This window comes from Lithobates pipiens, unplaced genomic scaffold (assembly GCF_037356315.1).
Source record: "Lithobates pipiens isolate NorthernLeopardFrog02 unplaced genomic scaffold, aLitPip1_a1.2 Scaffold_13, whole genome shotgun sequence".
Taxonomy (NCBI): Eukaryota; Metazoa; Chordata; class Amphibia; order Anura; family Ranidae; genus Lithobates; species Lithobates pipiens.
Window position 1 is genome coordinate 441,854,346 of NW_027507718.1, and position 15,144 is coordinate 441,869,489.

Below are 15,144 nucleotides of genomic sequence, written 5' to 3' on the forward strand. Positions count from 1 at the left end.
TTGCTTTTCAGTTAAGTGTCTGTTTTACTTATAAATGTTTTTTTATTGGAGTGCATTAAAAAGCTTAGGGTCCCTCGGCTGAGTATATAGTCAATATGGTTTACTAGTAGGCCTGGTGTATATGCTAAAGACACAGGGCCAGCAGTGTCTCCTGTGACAAATGCAGAGAGAGTGTGTGCCGTTAGTTGACAGCCCAGACTTTTAGTGTCACACATTTGCTCAGTAAACAGGCACTCATTGCAAGATTGTGCCACAGCTGGAGAGATGGCACCATGCCATGGTAATATAGGGCATCTGTTTGACTGCACTGCAAAGCCCCGCTCACAGCTTAATAAATTGCTTACTGATTTGTTCTGTTCTGAAAAGTCGTATCCACTTATTTTTGCTTGCATATTTTTTTTTCTTTTCAAAGATTTTTTTTGATGAAATTCTAAGTTCCAGCAACATAACTTGACAACTGCTATCATTTTCAATATTGTGCCAATGTAGCTATTGCTGTGACAAGTGTGAACGCTGCATTTCCAAACCTGGTAGTATATTGGAAAGCACTGACCAGTAAAAAAAATGAGGGGAATATAGAGACCTCAGCCATCGGAGGGTTCAGGCATGCTGGGAGATTTCTGCTGTCCAAACTTGCAGTGTTTTCAGAAGGGAGAATTATTGCAGAGAAAAGCCAATTATCCGGTCTTTCATGGTTATTGATGAAAGATATGCACAGCTTTGCAAATGTGCACTCATTAAATTTTGTAATATCATTTGAAATGTGGCAGGGTGTAGGATAATCTGCAGGGGGTAGGGATTTTGTTTTGGAGATAACTAGTAAAATAACGTAAATTAGGCTTGACAGAAACTCTGAGTGTTATATGAAAAAAATAATACAAAAGTTGAACATGGCCCTACTGCCTCCTGCTTTCCATATCTTCTTATTGATCCTTTAGTGTAATGGTGATCCTCACTAACCAATAGGCTGGTTAGGAGGAGGGGAAGGGCAGAGCCATGAACTTCTTTTTAGCAAACGTTGAGATCTCCATATAACCTTAATTTCAAAAATCTGCTACAGGTATCACTAAAGCTGACCTGTCATTTGTTTCAACATCTTGGTATTTTCCAAAATAGTGTCAAATGATATTTGCTTGGGTGTAGTCTGAAACTTGAAAGAAGCTGTCACTTCCACCCACTGCTGCCCAACTAGCATTGGACAGGCTATTTCCTGCTGTGTGGCTGCATGTACATACAGGATCAGGGTTGGTCGTGACATCACTGACCTAGTATGGCCACATGGCTATATCAGGTCAATATCATTGACCTGATATGGCCATGTGACCACATTAAGTCAATGATCTCACAAGCATCTCTTCCCATTTGTATGCATGTAGTTGAGGGGCAGAGTCAGGCCACAGTTCATTGGACAGAGCTGGGCTGGAGTAGCAGTTTTCTGCAGGGTTCAGTAGGAACCCAAGTTTGGGCCATACCCAAGCTCACCCCTAGTTGCCACGTGACTGCTATATTTCTGCAGCAATCATTTTAATCCAGAGATGACAATGAATATGATCATGCCCTGGCTCCTACATTTTGTTCCTATGCATTGCACCATCAAATGGTAGAATGCTAAAAGTGTTGTTTTTTTTAAACACATTTTGCCTAAGCAATTCACTATTTGAAATCGGGAGTGTCTCCTTCTGCTAAATTTTGCTAATGGAGTAATACCAGCATTAGACAATTCTCTTTGCTCAATTGCAAACACACTACCCATGTGTGATATGATATTATTGTAAAGTAAAAGATCACAAATAGGCTTTTTCTTTCTTTTTTTTAGTAATGAGCAATTTTAGCTCTCAAATTTTGAAAAGAATTTTACATGAAAAAGTCTCATACCACATTTAGGTGGTGTTTCCAATGTAGCAAACAGAATCTTATACCGCTAACGTTTAAACCTTGTGCCTACAAGGAAAAGCTAATTCAACTGTATCTTACATATCAATATAGAGCTATAAAACGTGTTCGACCTCTGTACCTAGAGTGGTGTCTTCTTTATTGTTTATATATCTAGGCCAGGAGGTCACATGGAGATACTGTTAAAGGGTTAGTCCACTCAGTATTGGTATTTTGATCCAGAAGGCTAAACCCCCTTCTGGTTCTCATATAAGAAAACATTTATAATAAATCTGACAGGAAAAGTGAGACCTCTTTGGTAAAGGTCACCGGTGATGAACAGGACTGGGAACTCCATGCTGGAATTTGTCCACCAGAATCTCAAGAGATGCATGAAGCTGGTGGGTGATTTAATCTACTGATATCTGTCCAAGAGTTTTGGTTGAATTGACCTTTTAATACCATTAAAACTCAAAGCAGGTGCTGAAATGGCTCAATATGCTATAATAATGATGATCAGTTTACACTTTGTGATCTTTATAAATTGCGTCTACTATGTAGCACAATACAAATTTCAGAAGAGCATTCAATGCAACTATGTATTCATTTATAAAAACAATGACATTTATTTTGTATTTATAATGTCATTAGTATAAGTTCCTATATCTGTCTCGGTCATTTCTGTCTCTTATCAGCCTCTGCCATCTTCACAGCTCTCAAAATGAACGTGAGGTGGGCAGAACTACAAGCCAATCAGGCTGTGTTGCATGCAAATCTACTAACAGGGAACCTGCTGACAGGAGGAGAACAGAGTGAGCAAAGTAAATGATGAATCCTAAGGGTCGATTTACTAAAGGCAAATAGACTGTGTACTTTGCAAGCGCAGTTTCTCAAGAGATCAGTAAATGGGGGGGGGGGGTTTACAGCTGCAATATATTTTTGCCCGTTGAGATGCAACACAGAAAATGCTGCGCATGACTATGCATATCTAACTGCCAGGACTCACATTTACATGTGCGTGGGTATAGGTGAATTATTCAGTGTACAGCAGGAGTAGGCAACCTCAGCCCTCCAGCTGTGGTGAAACTACAAGTCCCACGAGACATTGCAAGACCCTGACAAGCACAGGCATGACTCCTAGAGGCAGAGGCATGATGGGATTTGTGGTTTCACCACAGCTGGAGTGCCGAGGTTGCCTACCCCTGGTGTACAGATTGCATTTTGAAAAATGCACCCATATGTGTGTGTATGTAAATAAGAATAATGGTGGCTAGCCATGTATGGTGTTTTCTGTAATGCCCTGTACACACGATTGGACTTTCCGACAACAAAACCGTGGATTTTTGTCCGAAGGGTGTTGGCTCTAAATTGTCTTGCATACATACAGTCACACAAATGTTGGCCAACTATTACGATAGTAGTGAAGTACAAGATGTATGGCGAGCCAATAAAAAGGAAGTTCAATAGTGATGCGTGATTCTGAGCATGCATGTTCGTACTTTGGACTTTTGTCCGACGGACTTGTGTACATACGATCGGAAAATCCGACAACAAATATTTGTTGGCGGAAAATTTGAGAGCATGCTAGCCAACATTTGTTGGTAGAAAGTCCAACAACAAATGTTCGATGGAGCATACACACAGTCAGACTTTCCGCCAACAAGCTCACATCCAACATTTGTTGTTTGAAATTCCAATCATGTGTACGGGGCATTACAAATCTTAATGGATGTTCAGGAACTACAATTCCCATCATGCCTAGTCATGTCTGTGAATGTCAGAGTTTTACAATGCCTCATGGGACGTGTAGTTCTGCAACAGCTGGAGGGCCATAGTTTGGAGATCCCTGCTCTAAGGGGTGGAGCAAAATGTGTTGGGAGCATGGCCTGGTCGGACTCCAGGCTCAGGTTGCCACTCCATTCACCTCACAGGACACCTAGATGTGCAGCATTCAGGGGTCACCCCTCACCTCTTGTGCCAGAGCCCTTAGTAGTTTTCATTGAGTTCAAATCTGCTACCTGCGCTTCATTTCTAGACCAGGATGTTGTCTAGTGTGTGTGATCATTTACTAGCTTCCGATACGGCATTATATACAATTCTGTGATATGGCATTATATACAATTCTGTGATATGGCATTATATACAATTCTGTGATATGGCATTTGGGCTAAAGTCATAGCCAAATTAAAGGATGGTGTATAATGTTTGCAAATATGTATGTAGGAGTTTCTATCCCTGTGCAGGTGAAAATTTGAATTTGGTTAGTTGCATTGTCCATCCAGGACTCAAACTTAACTGTAATAATCATTACTTTACGTTTGCCAACATTATGAAAAACATAGATATTTGTGATGATTGTTACTAATCCTTATTCATAACCCAATACATTGTTTGTGACCTCCTAAGGGTGCATCCATATCTGAGTAAGATAAGGGTGGTTGCATATTATTGTAAGTTAGGTCTTTAAAAAACAGGTTTCTGGGTTGTGTCACCTTTCTCAGAGCTTATAATGGGGTCTTCCTCTTTAAAATTGCATGCTTCTATTTTATTACTTCGCGGGGAACATTCTAAAAAAGAATTCCATATCTGACTAAGTTGGCGATGGTTGCATATCACTGTTGGATCTTTAAAAACAGGTTTCTGGGTTGGCTCACCTTTCTCAGAGCTTATATTGGAGTCTTCCTCTTTACATTGCACGGCCAAATTGTATTATTTTCTGTGGAACATTCCAAAAGCAAAGGGACTCTTTCTCTGGAAGGAAAAGTGAGACTCTATTGTGAATATGGCCAAGAACTCCAACATGAATATCTTACTATTGGCGTTCCTTGAAGAGATAATATGTCGGGGGGGGGGGGGGGGGGATTGCTCAATCTAATAGGGATTACCTGTAACTTAAAGTGGAACTACGTTGCATCTGAGCACCACAAGCCAAAAACGCTATTTAATCCTTTTTAATATTCAAAGCAAGTTCCCCCATCCATCCATGTCTCCATGCTTTATTTTGCTGAGAAATTACTGGTCATGGCCATCTTGAATCTTGAGTAAGAGCAGATGATTCATGTAGCATTTATTTGAATCCATCTGCCCTCAGCTCAGGCATGAAGGCAGGAGGCAGGATGTGCTTAGCTGAGAAAAACCCTCCTCCCTTCCTGAAGACTCATGGGATGTATGGCATAATTTGCATAGGCAAGAATCCAAAAAGTAACAGTAGAAATGTAAAAAATAAAGATCAAAGCAAGTAAATATGATATACCTTCCTATCTATTTACTAATGCTAGCAGCATAAGGATTAAAGATAGGCAATGTTGATTGAGAGCGTGAAGTTACACTTTAAAGCTGGGTTCACACTAGTGCGAATTGGATATGGCGTGTGCCGCATCCAATTTGCATGACTGGAGTGGCTGCGGAGCGCATTGCACAGGCATCCTGTGCATCTTTGGCTCAGTTTCAGGTCCAAATTCAGGCAAAAACTTGTGCCTGATTTGCTCTGAAACAGAGAATAGGGACGAACGGACCCCTGCTATCAGCCGCATCCTCGTTTAGTGTGAACCCATCCTGAAGTGTTACTAAACCCACAACAGTAAAATCATTCTATATATGCAGTAAAGCATGCTTGCTATACTCACCGTGGAACCTAAGGGGTTAATCCTCTGCATTGTGTAAAAAAGTCACTCATAATAAGTTACTCAAAAGTCAGGTTGAACATGCTCAAATTGGTGTGATTTTCTAGAGAGTTTTTTTTTTCTTGTGCGTGTGATCAGCACTGGAGCCAATCAACACTGTCCAGACAGAGGGTTAGTGGTCCTACATCTTGGTAGGACAGCTCAGTGCAATATGAAAACTCCTCCTACAAGCTTTAGCTAGACAATGATAGAAGTCACAAGACTGCTATATACTGCTGATGAGAAAAGGTATTTAGCAGTTTATATTTAGTAAAATAATTGCATTTCCATGTTCTGTGTATTGTGGGAGAGCAGATATAGTAAATGCAGGGTCCTGGGTTTAGTAACACTTTAAAGTGTTTGTTAAAATTAAAAAAATGGATCCTGTCCCTTTAAAGCATGTTATACAGCACAGTGCTTGTGCTGTGTCATTTAGCCCTCTGTATCACCTGAAATATCTGGCTAATCCTGCCAGTCTCTACCCTCCCCTCTGTAAGCTGACCACGGTTTATCATGGCTGCTGAGTCCTGACACCGTGGTCAGTTTACGCGCCTCCGTCATCCACAGCCCTGCTCTCCCCTGTCCTCTCCCCCCTCCCTGTGACAGGGCCCGCCTCACTCCTGTTGCTGAACTAACTCTGACATGTTTATACTATCTTCACTGTCCTAATGACAGGTGCCCTTGTATGTTTGATTTTAAAAAAAATGCAGATTTCAGAGTGCCGATCGGTGATCATGTGACCGGCTGGCTCTCTCCTCCTCTCCTCCTCCCCTCCTGACTGATGTCAGCAAGGGATCCTCAGCCCCACCTGCTTTAGCTGTCAGACTAAGAGAGGAGAGATCCGGTCGGTCACGTGATCACTGATCGGCGCTCAGAAACAAGCTATATACGGCATTTTTTTTATAAATCACACACACAGGGGCACCTGTCATTAGGAGACAGTGAAGATCGTATAAACATGTCAGAGTGGCTTAACAACCACCTTAAAAGAGAAGTATTGGAATTTTTTTTTTCAGTTTCATACTTACCTAGGTGGATACAGCTTCGGTCCCCCGGCACCTCTGCACTGAGAACCGATCGATCAAACATCGCCAATAGCTCATTTTTCTCAGCTCACCAAGCAGAACGGTGCTGACTGTCAATCAGCAGCTATCCTGCTCTGCTCCTCCTCGCTCACTGGAGCGCTGAGCTGTGGAGGGGAGCTGCAGTCTCAGGCTCTCAGTGGCATGCTGAGAGCCTGAGACAGGTGTCAGTCCAGGCAACTGGCGGATCCCGACTCCCATTGTCAGGATGTCACGGTGCCTTGACTCATTTCTGTGACGTCAGCAGAGAGCGGACTTCAGCCCACTGTCTGCTGAAAACAGGTCACAGGAGTGCAAAATGAATTGCACTCCTGTGATCCATAGAAGAAGTCCAGCCAAATGAGCTTTGGCTATACTTCTCCTTTAAGTACACAAGTATACACAAAACTTACAATCTATTAGTCTACTGATCACAGTAAAACAGAAAAATTTAAATTCATATTAATGTGCCCCCAGCATTTTCAATATTCTAATAAATTCTCAGTGCTTCTGCCAGGGCTTTCTTTTAGGAAGAAGACAACCCTAAATGCCTTGAAGTTAATTCACTGCAGCATTGCCATGCTGCACTGCTGTGTACTTATGAATGATGAGAACCAATGTTCTCAGCCTTGTCGCTGCTGATAATACTCCTTCCTGCCAATCTGCCATGAATATCCAATCCAATGGGTGTCTTGCATCTGAAGGGAGGGATGCAGGGTCCCTTTTTGGGTCCTACTTCCCTGCTTGTAGTCTGTAAATCTACAACATGCTATGGAGTGCAGGAAAATAGAAAATACATCTTTTTTATTACATTTGTCAGATAGGCCTATGTGTTCTTTACTGGCAGTATAACATTTTTACAATAAAAGTAGTATAATGCTTCAGACCACTTCATTCTTCCTTGGCTAACAAGAACTAATACCAGAACTGTGACATGTAATTACAAACCAGTGACACTGGATGTATGTACTAGGTGTAGGTTAACTACTTGTAAGATGATGGCACTTTATTACATTATTGACACTTTCAATTATTTTCCTTGCAGAAAATAGAGGAGGAGAATGAAGAGAACCTGCTAGCAGTTCTTACAGAAACACTGGACAGTCTCCCTGTGGACGAGGATGGATTGCCTTCTTTTGACGCACTGACAGATGGAGATGTGACCAGTGAACATGATCCGAGCCTTTCGTCCCTGCCTGACGGCACCCCTCCAACACAGGAGGCAGAAGAGCCGTCACTAGTAAGAACCCTTCCTACTGTTTAACAGGAATTGGATGTGCTTCTGGCTACCCGCTGCATGGGTATGATGTAGTCAAAATAAGGTTTGGACTTTAATATTAGGTAGAGAAAAAACAAACAAACAGCTTTACTGAAAATTGCAAATGAAATGCTGAAATCAGAGGAGCCACTGTTGATCTGGAAAGTGCGTGGGTGCGTTTATTTAGGGACACTTATTTTTAACATCCGTCATTGATTGGTAACGGGATCTTGGGCCCATAATCAATACTATCCGTTTCAATACTTTTAAGGCAAGAGTGCTTTATTGACCAGTGTAAGCTGCCTTTACGCATACATGTATGTAGACTTATTGCAGCTTTTCTTGTAACTATAGATGTTGTCTCTGAGCTTTGTCAGGAGAAAGAATGACAAGCCAAAGAATGGAGAGAAGATCATTAAATAGCGCACATGGTCATTTTATTTTATCTGTATTATATGCAAAAATCATTTTCCACCTTTCATTTAGCTAAAAGTCATGGGAGCTTCTTGAGGCTCTCGGTCACATGTACGATTACTGGAGCTAACTTGGTGGTCATTATCTGTCTGGTAAACGTTGTTGCGTTTTACATTTCTAGTAGCAATTTAGCCATCAAAAGGTTGTCTAATTTTCATGTTAAAATCTTTTTAACATATTTTAAAGTGCAATTCTACCCTCAAATGAGGACCTGCTGTCCAGGACTTCCCTCACCTTGACTACTGTGTTGTGGTCTGTCTCTGGAGTACATTCTTTATATATTCTCACAAAGATTCCATTAGGGGCCTGGTAACAACATCACTATGGTGCCATTTGCCACTTTATGGCAGGGGTTTCCAAATTTTCGAAACAAAGAGCCAGTTTATTGTCCTTCAGACTTTAGGGGGGCTGGACTGTGGTCATTGGGAGAAGAAATTGTACTGGAGTCAGTGAGAGTAAAGAGACCATCTTTGGCATTAGGGAAAGGAATAGTGCACCATTGTTGGTGTTGGTGTCAGTGGGAGGAATAGTGTCCCATCATTGGTGTCAATTGGAGAAATAGTGCCTTGCTGTTGTAACAGGAGTCATGTCCCTTTGTTGGTATCAGTGGGAGGAATAGTGCCTTGCATCAGTAGAAGGAAAAGTGCCCCAAAGGCTGGATAAAAGCCAGAAATGGGCCGCATCCGGCCCCTGGGCCACAGTTTAGAGACTACTCTCATTAGTAATGTAGAAAGAATGCCTTACAGATATAGGAATCAGACAATTTAGCTCACAGAACCCTGGCTTTCATGCTAGGATAAGATCTCCCCACAAGGTTGATGGAAAACAGTAAAGATACAGTGGAGAATCAAATCCTGTCCACCTATCCAGTTCTACAATATCTTCAATTAGATTAAGATTTAATATTGTTTTTGGTAAGATTTTTTTTTTTCAATTTATGGTTTCATCTGGTTGGTTGTTATTTTCATTTATTTATTGGCACATTGCACACCATCTTTGCACTTTGCCCTTCTATATAAATCAATTAGTGGGTCTCAATATCACGTTTTCTATGTGAACATGGCTGACAAGCTGACCAATGCATGACGCCCCTTTTTCTAAATAGGGAAAGCAGACCAATGTTTACCCTTACGCTATTAGTCACGTTCTTCTAAAAACTGTCTCTGTAGCACAAGCAGTTGTCTCGCCCAGCGTATGTCTGTTTAACTAAGTGAACAAAATGGATAATCCATTTATATGATGACTATATCTGTAGTGTCTGCTGTCATCATACAACCACTTTTATTGTCCTCTATATGAGAATCAGGATTGACAGAATGTACAGATTACACAAATGTGGCCGAATACTTTTATAACCAATTTATTTTTGGATCAGTCCACCACGAGTTTAGTTCAAAATTGGGTCTGGCAATCCATATATATATATATATATATATATATATATATATATATATATATTTATATTTATACAGTAATTTGTGCCAAATCTTAAAGTATTACTAAACCCACAACAGTAACATCAGTAAGTCTGTATATGCAGTAAAGCGTGCTGGTTATACTCACTGTGAAATCTATGGGGCCAGTCCTCTGCATTGTGTAAAAAGGCTGTTTGATCCTGTCTTCCCTGATTTCCCTCCCCCCCTTCTATTACTGCCCCCAATCCATCTGCTGATAGTACAGAGTCCTTGGAGGCACTCTGCACATGCTCAGCTTGGTGTGCATTACTAGAGAGTTTTTTGTTTTGTTTTTTGGGAGGGTGCATGTGATCAGCACAGGGCCAATCAGCACTGTCCAGACAGAGGGTCAGGGGTCATGCAGCCTCATAGGACAGTCAGAGAAGAATGAAAACTCCCCCTAAAAGCTTTAACCAGTGTTCGGCTGGACACTGATAGAAGTCACAAGACTGCTATATATTGCTGATGAGAAAAGGTATTTAGCAGTTAATATTTACTAAAATAATTGACTTTCCATGTTTTGTGTACTGTGGGAGACCAGACCTAGTGACTGCATGGTCCTGGGTTTAGTAACACTTTAAGTCTAATAAAGCAACACCACAGCCTTTATGATAGTGTGTAAAAACCAATAAAAACAAATGGTTATTTGTAGTGAATATATCAAGGACCTTTTTATCGTCAAACTACTTTCTGATAAACAACCCAAATGTTATGTTCATGGCCTGCCTATGGGAACTATTATTGGCTCATGCTATGATGTGAGAATTTCCAGCATATTTAAGTGTAGACTTGGAACTACTGTAGAGAAAAAAATAATATTTTTTTTATGTCACACTAAAATATAACTAACAACCATGAAAGGGTATTGCATTCCAATATAAAGTCATACATAAATGTTTATGGCTTGTAATCCAGTCAATGGAATATTCACAGGGTTAAATAATAGCATAGCTGTCCATAGGGCACAGAGAGACTGACAGCCCCATGAATCATGTAGTAAACTATTACTTGGGTTGGGAAATTTTTCACCAGCAACCCTTTGTTCACACATTCTTAGGGTATGAACGTGCTAAAACATCTGAATGTCGTATAGGCAAAATATGTTTGGTGGCCACATATTTTGACCTCTTTTTTCTGTTGTATAACCCAGCTAATTAACCACAGGTCCCAGCATGCTCCGTTAACCAGCAGCTGCTCAGAAGTCAGCAGTAACAACAGTTAAACAGCTAGAAATCGGCAGGCTTCATTTCTCAGATTGTCCATTACAGCAGAGCTTTTTGTCTTGCAGTAAAAGCCAACCATGTAATGATCACCGTGTTATAACGAGCTCTTGTAACCGTGTTTATGTGGCGTTGATTGCATTACTTCCCGCACATAAAAGTATACTCCTATGATCTCTCATGACTAATTTTAACTAACAGTGCCATATCTTAAGACACATAATTGCAATCCTGGCTAGTATGTAATATCTCCTTTCTCTTATTTTTTTTTTAGCTTAAGAAGCTCTTACTGGCTCCAGCGAACACTCAGCTGATTTATAATGAATGTGTCGGACTCAGCGCACACAACCATGCAAGCCCTAATCAGAGGATCAGAACAAGCTCTGCACCTGTTAAGGTACAAGCTCTTTTCCTTTGATCCTGCTAAAATAAAATGGAATAACAATTATGAAAGGTAGAGTAATGTATATGCATATCTTTATTACATTACAAATGTTGTATAGTCCACTGGTTTGTTTTATGGAAAATCTCATGTAGGGGTGTGCGGAAAAGTTTTAAGGCCCCTGGGTAAAATCAGTGCCCCCCCTCCAGCTTGAATTCTCACCACTGCTGGGCTGTCCTCTGCTGATAGCAGTCAGTAATCTGTGATTTAAAGCAAAAGTGTCAGGTTGGATGCTTTAGAAATATAAGGTCTCACATTGCTAGTTTTATATTTATATATTTGCCAGCTACCTGCACAGAATGATATATGTTAATCTGCAGTCAAACCTGCCTACTAGCTTTTCAAAAGGTTAGGTAAGAAGCCAGGAAACACTGTTATGCCACGTACACATGATCGGAATTCTCGTCAGAAAAAGCTCTGACGGTTTTCCCGTCGGAATTCCACTCAAACTGTCTTGCCTACACATGGTCACACCAAATTCCGACCGCCAAGAAGGCGGTGACGTACAACACGTACAACGGGACTAGAAAAAGGAAGTTCAATACCTAGTAGCCAATAGCTTCCATCTCGTAGTTGAATCTGAGCATGCGTGAGTTTTTGCGCATCGGAATTGCATACACACGATCGGAATTTCCGATAGAAAGTTTTTCCATCGGGAAAATTGAGACTATGCTATCAAATTTTTGCTGGCGGGAATTCGGCCAGCTAAATTCCGATGGAGCATACACAAGGTCACATTTTCCGATGAAAAGCTCTCATTGGTCTTTTGCTGGCCAAAATGCCAATCATGTGTACGCGGCATAAGTTCTGACACAACAGCTTCCTTTTAAAAAAATCAGTGGGCAAAAATGAAATGTCTGTGCCAAAGGTCATTTGTATCTATAGAGCATATGTATAGAGTAGTGAAAAGAGAATTTATAGTCTGTGAGGTTGTTTTGCTTTAACATTTGGAGAAAATTGGTTGTAATCCATATAGGAATATGTTAGAATAATTATTGGGAAAGGAGAGACTGTCCACTTCAAAATCAAATAATGTTCTCCAGGACTTGGATAAGCTAAGTGCTCTAGCGATCAAGGTTCAAAACAAGCACATTGTTAGATTAATCTTTCTGGTGGAAGTTGTTTGCATGGTCTGTTAGATGGTGGGAAGTGGTGACAGTTGCTGGGGGGACCATGTTTTAGGAATCATCATATTTTATAAGGGCCTAGAGTGACTCTCAAAAATTTTCTAAAGCAACTGGAGGTTTCTTCTAGGCACTGTAAGGTCTATTTACTAAAGTTGGAGAGTGCAAAGTCAGGCTCACTTCTGCATAGAAACCAATCAGCTTCCAGGTTTTATTGCCAAAGCTTAATTGAACAAGCTGAAGTTAGACACTGATTGGCTACCATGCAAAGGTGCACCAGTTTCTGAGTGCACCAACTTTAGTAAATCTACCCCACTGTGCTAATTTCTGATATGTAGGGTATTAACTGCAAACAACAGAAAGGGTTGGGAATTGTGTTGTCTAGTGGATGTGTTAAAACACCACTTACTGGGGCATTACATAACATTATAGGGTGATTGTTACACTCATGCTCTAATCCTGTTGAGTATTGTAAATATTATCCCAGTTCATATAAATATGTGTGCATATTGCTGTCTTCCCTGTCAGGTTGCAATTAATTTAAAGCAATAAAATGTGCCCTTCAATATACAGTAGTTGAAAAGTTGCAGGAAACTGATACGTTATCTTATCAGTTATCTCCGTCATCTGGGAATTACTAGACAGTTGTGTGTTTGGGGATTTAATCATTGATTAGTGTGGCCTTCTTGGATAGGCTTATATATTTCATTTATCTGTATAATACTGCAGCACTTTGTAGAGTACAGAGGCCTGTTGCTATCAGTCCCTAGACGTTTACAATCTAATGTTCTAGGGCCAGTTCATATACTGGTAAATATGTCTTTATCTTTTTAGAATATGGGATGACAGAGAGGCACATAGAGAAAACTCACACAAAGGGTTCTTACACACTGTACTGATGTATAAACATCAGATATTCCATAGTACAAATGAGAGAATGGGCTTAGTAAATGAGTATATGAATATAAATGCACAGATGCACACGTAAAAATTCGTATGGCTTTTTTTTTATCAAGGGGGTGTTTTGTAAGATACAGGCCAGAAATTCAGATTTTATTTTTTATTTTTTTTACTGATATATATGCAGTGCTAGCCAGATAGAAAACATGCTGAGAGCATCCTGGGGCCCTAGTGCTACAATCCTAACATTGAAGCCAGTGTGGTAACCATATACATACCTACTATCGGCTGACACTGGTTGCTTACCTTGAAGATCACAGCCACTTTTAGTTTCCTTCAGCAGAAATTGCCAGCAAGGATGACGGTTGGAAAGCAGCGTATTGCTGTGATATATAGGTAGTTCTTTTTATTTACCATTAACACAGAGTTGTACATCCATGGCAAATTCAGCGCTGTTTAATTAATGTTCCCTTACTGTCCACAATAGTTAAAAAGTAAGCATTTTAGGAATACTTAGGAGAACTGTGAAATGCTATTCTGCAGCATCAGGTAACAAATAAACATTAAGTGGATTCAATCCCGTACTTTATTAAAAAGAGAATGTAAAAACAAGATGCTCTTCTGTTTCCGAGGATAACATTAAGACAATGTAGGAATGAAATAAAATTTTGTATAAGCAGCATTTGGGAATTTTAAATGCAATTTTCTTGCCTTGTTCTGCAAACAATTATTCACAGATCATAGACCCAGTGCAGTTATTGTGAGCACTTCACAGAATTAATAAAAGACAAGAGACAAGTTTATATGTTTTATCAGGGATTTTTTTCACTAATTTCATTTTTCTCTTTCCCTCTTCCCTGCCACCTTCTTTTTGTTCTCTTTCTCTCTTCCTTTTATGGTCCTTTCTTCACCATTCTCTATTTCATTCTCTGTATTTCTTTTCTTTTTCTCTTCAACCTTTTTCTCTTTTTTTTTCTCATTCTCTCTCTCCCTCGTTTTCTCTATTTTCCTCACATTGAAGAGCGAGAACTGTTGGAGCAATAAACCCAGAAACATTTGTCAACCGCAGAAGCCACAGAGGCGCCCCTGCTCGGAGCTCCTTAAGTACCTGACTGCAAATGATGACTCTCCTCAGACCAAATCAACAGAGAGCAGGACGAATAACAGATTTGACAAATGCACCAAAAAGAAGCCCTGCTTGCATCCTCTGCCACATTTTCAAGGTAGTCATGGGACTCACAGATGTGCTGCACTTGTATGGAATTTTAGGATCATATTAGTTGGCCGATAATATGGCAGATTTAGCTCCATATGTATGTCCTTAGTGGATCTGGAGCTTCTGTTCATTGGGGTTGGTTTACTAAATGTATGACCACTTTCCTTCATGAATATAGTGAAGCTGCATTCATATCAATCATTTGATTATGCACATGAAAAAAAATATTTTTATCTCCCTTGCACATGATTGGGTATTCAAAGTGACCATAGCTTTACCATTTGCTACTCCTTTAGTAAGACAACTCCAACATTTCCTTGGTAAAGATGTGACTTGTAGTTTATTAGCACTAAAGTTCAAACTGGCACCCCTTGTTTCCATCTGGATTCTGTTTCTGGAATGTAACAATTCTTTCTTATATCCTATCACACCCTAATGTTGACTTGGGATGCTCATACATG

The 15,144-nt window shown here is 40.2% G+C and overlaps 1 protein-coding gene across 3 annotated transcripts in view; it reads left to right on the plus strand.

The window, feature by feature from the left end:
- PPARGC1A (PPARG coactivator 1 alpha) overlaps positions 1-15,144 on the plus strand; it is a 132,130-nt gene that overhangs the window by 53,999 nt on the left and 62,987 nt on the right. For 2 of the 3 annotated variants that reach the window (XM_077477702.1, XM_077477701.1), the window contains exons 3-5: positions 7,641-7,835; positions 11,276-11,398; positions 14,489-14,690. In XM_077477702.1, the coding sequence (XP_077333828.1) occupies positions 7,641-7,835; positions 11,276-11,398; positions 14,489-14,690 (520 nt within the window). Of the gene's footprint in view, positions 1-7,640; positions 7,897-11,275; positions 11,399-14,488; positions 14,691-15,144 lie in introns of those variants that run through there. The other variant, XM_077477703.1, reaches the window with a different exon arrangement.